The 12,090-nt window shown below is 40.1% G+C and overlaps 1 protein-coding gene across 1 annotated transcript in view; it reads right to left on the reverse strand.

The window, feature by feature from the left end:
* Nucleotides 1–12,090, reverse strand: part of LOC134351874 (serine/threonine-protein kinase/endoribonuclease IRE1-like) — a 71,319-nt gene that overhangs the window by 17,129 nt on the left and 42,100 nt on the right. The window contains exons 7-11 of the mRNA XM_063058715.1: nucleotides 3,722–3,823; nucleotides 3,292–3,553; nucleotides 2,677–2,755; nucleotides 2,263–2,431; nucleotides 820–938 (exon numbers count right to left, since the gene is read on the reverse strand). Of these exons, the coding sequence (XP_062914785.1) occupies nucleotides 820–938; nucleotides 2,263–2,431; nucleotides 2,677–2,755; nucleotides 3,292–3,553; nucleotides 3,722–3,823 (731 nt within the window). The remainder of the gene's footprint in view (nucleotides 1–819; nucleotides 939–2,262; nucleotides 2,432–2,676; nucleotides 2,756–3,291; nucleotides 3,554–3,721; nucleotides 3,824–12,090) is intronic.

Here is a 12,090-nt window from a genome sequence, read left to right on the forward strand (position 1 = left end):
AATTCCAGAGGAAGTGGAAAAACAGGGACATTACATTTAAAAAAAACATTTGGACAAGTGCACAGGTATGTGGGGTTAAAAGGGAAGTGGACCAAATGCAGGAAAATGGGATTAGTATAGATAGGCATCTTGGTTGGCATGGAGAAATCAGGCTGAAAGGCATGTTTCCATGCTGTAGTCTATATTAATTCTCTTTTTATTTAGAAGAGATTATGGATTCCAAGCATTGTTTTTAAGAATCACTGGGAATGCCCAACGCAGAGCATCAAGCAGTAGCAAGTCACGACAGGTGAAGAAACTCTTGTAATGGCCTGGTCTTCAGAGTATCTAAGTCAGTGTAGGAACAGAATTATTCCAGCGTTTCTCTTGTGCCTTGATTTGAATCAGTTATATTGTGACTCGAATAAAACAGTAAACGCTGGAAACACTCAACAGGGAAAGTGGGGGGGGGGGTAACTTTAGTAGAGCTGCTTCTTTGCAGCTCCAGCAACTCAGGTTCAACCCTGTGTGGAGATTCTCCATAAGATGCCCCTGGTTCACTGGCTGTTTTGGTTTCTTCTTCCAACTCTCCGGCACTCATTTACACTAATCCTAATTCTAGAAATGCGCTGGGTAAAGGGCCGGCATTTTTTCTTTCCACAGACAATGGCAAACCTCCTGAATATTTCTAGCATCTTCTGTTTTTATTACAGATTTCCAGCACCCACAGGTTTTGTTTTTAAAGTACCTCAGACATTTTAACATTGATAGTTCAGAGTGAAGGACCAAAGGGCAAGGTATGAATCAGCAAAAGACAGAAATGAACTATTTACAACATACTTCATCAATAGTTCTGGTGTTGGTCTTTGTTGTGATGACAGCCTCGTTATTTTTCTTCACGGGTTCTGGAAATGTCCTCAGGATCGTAGTGTGTGCAACTGGGGGGAGTTCATGATGACCTGGAAACAACATACACAAAATGGATTGATATATTTTTAGTGAGATTTTTTACAAGCTTAATGAATAAGTAAGGTTTTAAGTAAAGTCTACCCACTATCAAGGACATATATACAGAAAGGTGCCGGAAAATGTTTAGCAATATCAGGGAGGAACACACTACCCTGCTCATGGACTGTTTGTCCCCCTCCCATCACGGAGGTGGCTACGTAGCATCCACGCCAGAATGATCAGACTCAACAACAATTACTTTCCCCAAACAGTAAGGCCAATCAGCACCTCCACCCACTAATCCACCACTCTAATACTACTTTATCATTTCCTGTCAGAGTCACCTTATGTACAGGCACTCCTGTAACTAACAGTCACTTTATGTACATACTATAAATGTAGATAAGCAATCTTATGTAGATTTATTGTGTCTTTTATTAGTGTGTTCTTTATCTTGCTGTTTTTTTTGTGCTGCAACAAATCTAGACTAACAATTATTCCATTTTCCTTTACACGTGTACTGGAAATGACATTAAACAATCTTGAATCTTGAAATGAGAGCTGCATATCATAGCCTCAAGCTACCACCCCCTCACTACTATCTGACATTTGGCACATTCCACATGGAACGGTATGATTATTCATCCACTTACAGGAATAGAAACTGCACCAAATAGTTCATGATTATTCTGTATCCAACTGCAATTACTGCATTTCAACAGCAATTCAGAGTGCCTTTTCAGCAATTTGTTTACTACTATATGAATGTATAATGTGCTTTAAATTTAGCTTCAAAGAGTGTAATTACATTTACATTTTGTTCCAAATACAAAGATACCATAATCCAATTATAATAGGGAGATGTCAAATCATCCAAAACACCTCTACTCCAAAACTGGAAACTCTAAAGACTGTTTTGATTCTAATACTTAAAAGGAGTCAAACCATTTTAATGAAATTGCATTAGTTGCTATTTTAATGGTAGCCTATAATAAAATGTATTGAAGACAAGAGAGATAATTGTAGCTACTTAATATTTTTGGGCCAAAGAACTCTGTTTCAAATTCCATATTAGAAGTTTCAACGCCTACACTGACACTTTTGCAACTTGCCTGTTTTAAAGTTTATTAATTCACATCTGCTCACTGCCTTCCATGTAGCTCCATTAGAGCTGGGAACTCATTGAGCATTGAAACAGGTGTTGTATAAGAATCTGTGTATTACAGCTGAAAGTTAGTGGAGTTGGACATCACTTTGCTTTTTAACTAATACACACTCTGGCCAAAGATCACGTGTTGCCTACTCATTACAACAGCTGGGAGGTTATTTACGCACCTATGATCAGCCATTGGTTCTCGACGTTACCAGATGCAAGAATACTCCCCGGGGGATATTTGACTCGAGTGCTTGGAGTTCTTTCACAAGCGCCTTGCTCTTGCACAGTGACATCATCAGTTGTGGGACCACTGACATGTACGACCACTGACATGGGGATTCCACGAGGCTACGGAAAAGGCAGTATGTTCTGTATCCTTTTTTTAGATTAAAACAAACTCTCATGCAGCATTTTCTAAAGATGAGAAAATCAATAAAAGACGAGGGAAGTACTTTGTCCCAATCCTTACAAAAATCAACAGATTGTTCAGATAGCACTTGCTCATTTTACAGAGACTGTCCGGTTCCCAACCATGCTGCTAATCCATATCAGTTACTTTAATTATGGTAACGCTCTTAGAGTTGTGAACTTACCACTACAGCAACTCCTTCATGGACGAGTGATGTTGAGGCATAGAAGGCAGATGCATGTTTCCCAACATAAAGTGTGGGACTGCAATGAGGAAATAAAAAAGCAAAGCATGTTTAACCATTGGGAAAATATATAACCACCTGAATACTTTCTTGTACAAAAGGCAAAAAGGATGACTTTAGTTAATGGAACTGGCTGCGTATAAAAGGTAAACTGTAATAAGCATAAGCACAGATATAAGCATTTCTTTGTAATGCTTGAATGATAGGTGTAGTTGCCAGAAGTGTGTAGAGCGAAACTCCAAAGTGCAATGATATTTTATTAAGAAGCATTGTAAGTGTACTGAACAACTTTCCAAGCTCGGTGATTTAGCTGATGGCTACAAGGTCCACATTCAGGATGTGAGGTGGTCAGCAGTCTATGGTACATCACTACACTCAGGTATCAGGATGTACTCTAGAGCAATCTTGTAGAGTATGGCATTGAAGTGTCTAGGTCTCGAGTAAAACCTGTTTCAATTAGTCTATAAAGTTATGGAGAAGCTCATATATAGGCAATATAAGCTTGGATATATTCCAATAGAGTGTTAAAATTGGGATTTGGAAAGTAGCACTTACACCAATTGGGTCTTTGTAGTGGATGGCTCTTTTGCAAACTGGTAGTTCCATTTTATCATCCGGATGTCCTGAGAGTTAAAGGTGAGGTATCGCAATGTTTCCATGGCAACATTGAGGTGAGGTATCTGGTGAAGGCTGTCTTGTTGCCAAATGAACATTCCTACCACAGGAGATCCATAATTCTGCATCCAAAGGACATCACCTGATGCTCTGTCTACAGTCACCACCAAACCATCGCCATTTGATGCAAAATGAGCCATCTCTGTGAAAAGCATAAATAAAACAACTAGCATAAATAACTTCTGCAAACGAGAGGTCAAAATTTAATTTAGGAAGGGGACTCATATTATGGCATTCAATAAATTTTAGTTGGCATCGAGCTCATGAAAAAGTGAGTTCTCAAATTTAGAATTAAAAATGTAAAACTTACTATAGTCTGTATTTTCATTGCATAAAGGAGCAGAGTAGTCATAGTATGTTGCATTCCAGTACATTTCACGTGTCTTGGTATCGTACATGGTGATCATATACTCTGTCAAGTTAAGCAACAGAGATCATTCAATACACAGCTTCAAAATTATTCTTCATGAATATAAAGCAGGGATTTTTACAGAGGATTAAATACTGCTGTCAGAATATTGGTCTTGCCATTTGTGGCTCAGACAGTTGAATTCCAAGTTAGAACATTGTAAATTAACATTCAGTACCTGAGACCAAAACCCAGAGTGGTAACACTGAAGTGGTGTGTTGTCAGAGGTACTGAAATTTGCTTGATATTAAATTTAAGCTCTATTTGCTCTCTCAGGTGGATGTAAAAACATGATTTTGATGAGAAGAGGACTTAACTCTAGTGTCAGTAGTAACATCTCAATTGACTCAATAAAAGCAGATTATCTGGTCAATATTACAACACTTTGTGGGATTTTGGTTGATCCAAATAGCTGGCTTGTTACCTTCATTACAAGTGACTAACACCCAAACTTAGTCAAACACCTGAGCAATCACAGTGAAAACTGTGAGCAATGTCAAACTTCTTGGAGTGCACATGTAGCACAACCTCTTATGGTCTCAGAACACATCCTCCACACTCAAGAAAACTCAACAACACCTCTTCTTTCTGAGGAAACTGAAGAGAGCTGCTCTATGCACATCGATACTCATGACCTACAGATGCGCATTTGAGAGCATCCTAACATGTTGCGTCACTGCATCGTACGGAAACTGCACTGCGGTGGTCAGGAGGACTCTACAATTGGCAGTTAAAATTGCCCAACACATCACCGGTGCCAATCTACCCACCATCAAGGATATATATGCAGAAAGGTGTATATATCGAAAAAGGCCAGCAATGTCATGAAGGATCCCACCCATCCTGCTTATCAACTGTTTGTTCCACTTTCACCAGGGAAGAGGCTACGTAGCATCTATGCCATGACCACTAGACTCAAAAGCAGTCACTTTCCCAAGCCGTCAGGTTAATTACACCTTCAGTCATTAACCCACCCTACTAATCCCCACCATGACTAAATACACATCACCTAGCATCACTTTATGTACATAGTCATAGTAGTATAGTCATAGTCATACTTTATTGATCCCGGGGGAAATTGGTTTTCGTTACAGTTGCACCGTAATTAATTAAATAGTAATAAAACCATAAATAATTAAATAGTAATATGTAAATTATGCCAGGAAATAAGTCCAGGGCCAGCCTATTAGCTCAGGGTGTCTGACCCTCCAAGGGAGGAGTTGTAAAGTTTGATGGCCACAGGCAGGAATGACTTCCTATGACGCTCTGTGTTGCATCTCGGTGGAATGAGTCTCTGGCTGAATGTACTCCTGTGCCCAACCAGTACATTATGTTGTGGATGGGAGACATTGTCCAAGATGGCATGCAACTTGGACAGCATCCTCTTTTCAGACACCACTGTCAGCGAGTCCAGTTCCATCCCCACAACATCACTGGCCTTACGAATGAGTTTATCGATTCTGTTGGTAACTGCTACCCTCAGTCTGCAGCCCCAGCACACAACAGCAAACATGATCGCACTGGCCACCACAGACTCTTAGAACATCCTCAGCATTGTCCGACAGATGTTAAAGGACCTAAGTCTCCTCAATCAATCAATACAATCAATGTATACAACAGTTCCTTGTGAATTGTGTTTTATAAGATTGCTTTTATATTTATTGTTTTCTTTGTTTTTTTATTGTGTTATTTATGCTTATTGTGCATTTTTAATGTTGCATCAGATGTGGAGTAACAATCATTTCACTATAAAAATTTGTACTTTATATGGAACATAGAACAGAGAACAATACTGGACAGATCAGGCCCTTTGGCCCACAATCTTGTGCTGAACTATTAAATTAGTAACCAATTGCTCACTCAACTGAATGAATCCCTCCTGCCTACGCAATGTTCATGTCCATCCATTTTCTGCACATTCACATGCCTATCTAAGAATCTCGAATACTTCTATGTGCCTCCACCCCAACTCCTGCCTCAAGGCAGAGCCTTTTGGGCACCCAACACTCTCTGTGTAAAATGAGCCCCATACATCTCCTTTGAACTTACCTCCTCTCACCTTAAATGCATGCCCTCTGGCATTAGATATTTCATCCCCAGGAAAAATGAACTGACTCCAGTTCTATCTGTGCATCTCATGACCCTATAAACCTCTATCAGATATCCTCTCAGGCTCCGTTGCTCCAGAGGGAAAAAAGAATTAGTCCAATATGGTTTAACGTCCTCTAATCCAGCCAGCATCCTGGTAACTGTCTTTTGAACCATCTCCAAAGCCACACAATCCTTTCTATAATTAACTGAATGCAATAGTCCTGATGCTGCCTAACCAGAGAATTATAAAGCTGTAGTATAACTTCCTGACTCTTGAACATGAGTTACTGACTAATAAAGGCTAGCATGCCATCTGCCCTTGTCAACCTATCAACCTGTACAGCCACTTTCAGGGAGTTATGAACTTAGACCCAAGACTCCTCAGCTCATCAAAACTGTTAAGGGTCTCTTTACATTTGATCTCCCAATGTACCAACATTTCACATTTGGCCATGGTAAGTTCCATCCATATATATGCAACTGATCTTCACACAGTGGCCACTTTATTAGGTACACTTGTACACTGGCTTATTAATGCAAATATCTAATCAGCCAATTATGTGCCAGCAACTCAGTGCCTAAAAGCATGCAGACATGGTCATGGTTCAGTTGTTGCTCAGACCAAACATCAGAATGGGGAAGAAACGTGATCTAAGTGAGTTCGAGTGTGGAAAGATTATTGATGTCAGGTTTTTGAGTATCTCAGAAACTGCTGATCTTCTGGGATTCTCATGCACAACAGTCTCTAGAGTTTACAGAGAATGGTGCCAAAAACAAAAAGCATCCCATGAACGGCAGTTCTGTGGGCAACAAAAGCTTGATAATGAGACCAGTCACAGGAGAATGGCCAGACTGGTTCAAGCTGACAGGAATGTGACCAGAACTCAAAATAACCACACATTACAACAGCAGTGTGAAGAAGAGCATCCCTGAATACACAACACATCAAACCTTGAAGTGGATGTCTACAGAAACAGAAGACCACGAACATACACTCAGTGGCCAATTTATAAAGTACCTAATAATGTGGCCACTGAATGTATATACTGCTATATTCTTCGACACCACCAATCTTCATATCATTTGCTAACTTACTAACCCATCCATCTATAAATTCATCCATATCCAAACAGCAGAGTTCTCAGTACAAATTCCTGTGGAACATCACTAGTCACTAGACCCCCAGCCAGAATAATTCCTATTAACCACTATGCTCTATTTTCTACAGGCAAGCCGCACTATGGGCAAAAACTAGCGAGGATGCTGAAAAATCAGAATGTGATGTATGTTGAGGCACAAATGCCAGAGCTTAACAGACTAGTTTATGTTCATACTGTTAACTACTAAGAAACAACAGCCCATAATGGTATAATATGATAGACGTTAGAAAGGCTTGTTATTTGAAAATTGTTGAGCCGGAACCTATCTACTTCAAAGCTGAGATGCTATTTCTCAAGCTTACGTCGGGCTTTTGTTGGAATAGTGTAAGAACCCAAGGACAGAGAGGTCAGAGGGGATGGGATGGAGAATTAACATGACAGGAAACTGGAAGCTCAGAACAATTCTTGCAGACTTAATGGAGGCATCTGCAAAGTGGGAAGCGGAACATGATCAGACGAGTACTTTGTAGAATGCCTCAATTCAGGAACACCATGGATAGGTAGGGGCCAGGGTCTAAGACTTATGCTGACAATGCTAGGATCCCACATTGGCACATACATTACTGAACATATTGGAATCATGTATTGTGAAGCCAAATGCTCGCAATTCATTTGCCCTCAAAGTACCTTAACTGAGGAAAAATAAAATTTTAGCTTGCACAACTGCAAACACTTTAAATTAATGAAAAGGTAGTTGGATTTGACTGTTTTTGAATCTTTATGGCTGATAAGGAATTTAAAAATAACTTCACATAAGCTGCAAACTCTTTTCTACAGATGCTGCCTGGCCTGCTGAGTTCCTCCAGCATTTTGCGTGTGTCGTTCAAATAACCTACACTGTCAACACATAAAAGCACTAATTATGATTTCCTGCATTTAAAATAACAAAACTATTATGGGCTGTTATTTCTTAGTAGTTAACAATATGAACAGAAACTGGTCTATTAATAAACTCTGGCATTTGTGTCTTAACATACATCTGTGACTAAAAATAACACAATATGATCATAATTAAAGTAAGTTTCATATCAGTCAATTTCTATACAAGCTCTCACAAAATAGTAAAGCTACTATTTATTCTGTTCTATTGCAGAATAATACTCCGGCCACTAGATGTCAGTACTTTCCTGATTTCGTCGTTGTGGCTATCCCTCGAGGTCGAGGATGATGGTCTTTGTTCTGTTGACTACTTATGGGCTCTCAAGTGGTTTATGAGTCCAATCTTGGCTTTCAAAGTTCTTCCGCATTCAGGACAGGTAGTTCCAGATGGCAGATCGGGCTTTGGTTGTTGCTGCCTCTGTTTCCATTTTCTTCTCTTTTCTTCTAATTCTGCACATCTGTTGGCTTCGAAAGTTGCTGTTCCTTCTCGGATGATGGCTTGCCAGAGTTCCCTGTCCTTGGCATTGGTTTCCCAATTGTTGATGTCGATGTTACATTTCTTCATGTTGGCTTTTAAGACATCTTTGAATCTCTTCTGTTGTCCACCTCTTTTACGTTTGCCTTCTTTAAGCTGGGAGTAGAAGATTTGTTTCAGCAGACCTTCGTCTTTCATCCGAACAACATCACCGCTCCATCTTAGTTGGTTCTTGATGACGAAGGCTTCAATGCTTGTTGTTTTTGCTTCATTTAGCACACTGACGTTGGTTCTTCTATCTTCCCAGTTGATATTTAAGATGTTTCAAAGGCAGTGTTGATGGAACTTTTCAAGTGCCTTCAGATGTCATTAGTACTGAAGGCACTTGAAAAGTTCCATCAACGCTGTCTTCGAAACATCTTTCCTGATTTACGTACATCATTGATAAGGTTCATAACATTATTATTACATTCATTGGCACAGGAACATTTTACTAAATTATAGTTTTTCAGGCACTAGCACATTCTGATATCCAGAAAAATAAGACTTGACTCTCTGTTTCTTTCAGCAGGTCTCTTGATACATTCACCTCTATTTTTTGCTCTCAGTGAGGTGGGGTCTTGGATGTTCAAGCCACAGATGACCTTGATAATACTTAAGAATCTGTAGATGCTGTGTATATTAGTGAGTTTCTGGATCTCCTGTGCTCTTTCCAACTTTCATACGTAGAACAGTGCAGCAGAGAAACAGTCCTCTTAGCCTTTGATGTCTGTGCTGTCTCTGATGCCAATTTAAAATAATCCCATTTGCCTTCACGTGATCCATATCCCTCCATTCCCTTCATGTTTATGTATCCCATCCTTAAGAATCCACTCCAATAGCCTCCCTACAACTGACATGAGGCTCCCTGGCTAAAGTCAAGGATTTTCTGTAAAACCTCAATCTTCAGCCATCTGAAAAGCCATTTCTTTTCCCCTGAGGCATTGTGGAGCTTCCAGTCCAAGAAAACTTTGTGCTTGCAATGAATGATTTGAGTTAGTTCCTGGATCTCCCAGGCATTCTCATTTGGAGTTCTATCACAGGTTATAACGAGAGTGATTTGAGTTAGTTCCTGGATCTCCTGGGCATTCTCATCTAGAATTCTATTACCGGTTATAACTAGAGTGATTTCCATAATAATTCAGACATTGCAACCAATTTCTGGTTGCTGTTGATTAGCAGTGCTCAGATTGTCTAAGAGTACTGAAAGGTCAATCTTTTACAGGATCCTTAAGATCTCCAACACTGATACTCTTGTGGTAACATTTCTGTTGTTGCTATTATTTAGAACACAGAAAAGGCCTGTGGCTCAACCCATAGAGGAACTGTGGCTGATTCTATCTTATGCCCGTTTCATGAAGGGATATATATGGTGTTCTTAACCAATGGGTTCACAGCAGACTTAATGCAGACTGATGTTCAACACACACAAAATGCTGGATGAATTCAATGAGTCAGGCAGCATTTATGGAGGAAAATGAAAAGTCAATGTTTCAGGCTGAGGCCTTTCATCAGAACTGGATAGGATGGGTGCAGAAGTGAGAATAAAAGAGTAAGGGAGGGGGAGAAGCAGAAGCTTGGTAGGGACAGGTGATTTGGGTGAGAGTGGGGGAGGGGGAAAAGGGGAATAATGTGAGAAGCTGCGAGGTGGGAAGGCAAAAGGCTGAAGAAGAAATCTGATAGGAGAGGACAGTTTGATGATAGGTGATGAGCTGTTTGTAACAGTAGGGGAGTGGAAAGAAATGGAGAAACTGTGCCAGTGAAATGAGGAAAAATAGAGGAGGGAGTGATTACTGGAAGTTAGAAAAAAAATCGATGTTCATGGAGGCCATTTGGAGACTACTAAGATGGGATATGAGGTGTTGTTCCTCCAATCTGTATCTGGCTTCGACGTGGCAATGAAGGGGGAGGTGTACAGACATGTCAACATGGGAATGGGAGGTGGAATAAAAATGGTGGGCCACCAGGAGATTATTGAGTTATGGCAGACATAGCCAAGATGCTCAATGAAACAACCCCCCCAATCCACATCGTATTTCACTGATGTAGAGGATGCTGCACCAGGAACATCAGATGCAATGAATGACACCAACACATTCTCATGTGAAGTGCTGCCTCATCTGGAAGGACTGTTTAGGGCGCAGAATAGTGGTGAGAGAGGAGGTATAGAGGCAGGCGTAACACTTAACCTGGTTGTAGGGTTAAGTGCCTAGAATGTGATTGGTGGGGTGAGATGAATGGACAAGGGAGTCATGGAGAGAGAGACCCCTGAAGAAAGTGGAGAGGGAGAGGAAGATAAAATGTACCTTGTAGTGGAATCCGATTACAGATGGCAGAAGTTGCCGAGAATGATGTGTTGGTTATGGAGGCTAATGAAATGAATATCAATTTCCTCTAACTGGTAACCACAGTCTTCTGCTTCTTACCCCTTCTCTTTCTCCTTCCCCATCATCATCCTCCCTTTGGTTCCCTTCTTCTTTAGCCTTTTACTTTCCCCGCCTATCACCTTCCATCTTCCCACATTATTCCCCTCCCCCCTACCTGGATTCACCTATCCCCTGCTTATTTCTAAAATATCCATTATAGTTCTTTTAAAATATACTATATACAGCAAACATGTTAAAGCACTGTTGAGATATCACCGACATTGGCTCTACAAAATCTTCTAATTATCATCAGAGAATCAATGTCAGCACCCTTTCCCAGACTAACATCCCCTGCACTGAGGCCCAGTGGGTAGACCACAACATCAGACTCCCAAAACAGATACTCTATCCCAAGCTTCATCAAGGTAAGAGGTTACCAGGTGTACAGCCGAAGTGATCCAAAGATATCTTCAAAGATTTTGTGAAAAAATAGAACTTCCCCACCAGTTCATGGTAATCTCTGAATTACGACTACTCAAACAGATAAGGTACATTCAGGATAGTACTGAGAGCTTTAGGTCCATTTGTCAAGATCACAATGAATTACAGAGGGAGTTGCATCAGGATCATAACCAAACTATCCACTTGCCTCTCCCACCAAGCAGACTGTATGTGGCAGAGTCTGCCATTCTTTCACTGATCTTATCAGCCGACTCAGAACCATCAGAAATTGAGTGGAAGCAATTCAACCTGATCCTGAAGGACAGCTTAAAATCAACTAAAATCCATCAGGCAATTCACATGCAGCAAGCTCCCACAAATAATAACATGATATTAACTTGATAATTTATGTAAATTGAGAAATAAAATATTAACTACGACACTGGGGCAGTTCCCCTGATCTTCTTTGCAAGTAGTGATCTGGATCTTTTATCTCTATCTGAGAACACAGATGACCCTTAATCCATAACGTTTCCAAATATTCTATTCCCCACCAGTAGTTCTCCAGCTGTCCTTAAAACACCCTAATGTTGGTTGTTAATTGCTTCAATGATCCCTTTATTTATTCCAGAAACAAGTTAAAAAGTTCTTCATATTTCCATTCTATTTTATCTTACACCCTTGTAATTTATGCCATCACTGGAGTGAATTTACAATGGGATCAACCTTGATAATTTCCTTCCAAAATCACAAAAATATGACTTTGGACATCCTTTTCATTAAACAATTAATCCCAACATCCCAACTCTTTCCTCTTAA

This window comes from Mobula hypostoma, chromosome 9, assembly GCF_963921235.1.
Source record: "Mobula hypostoma chromosome 9, sMobHyp1.1, whole genome shotgun sequence".
In the NCBI taxonomy this organism is placed as follows: Eukaryota; Metazoa; Chordata; class Chondrichthyes; order Myliobatiformes; family Myliobatidae; genus Mobula; species Mobula hypostoma.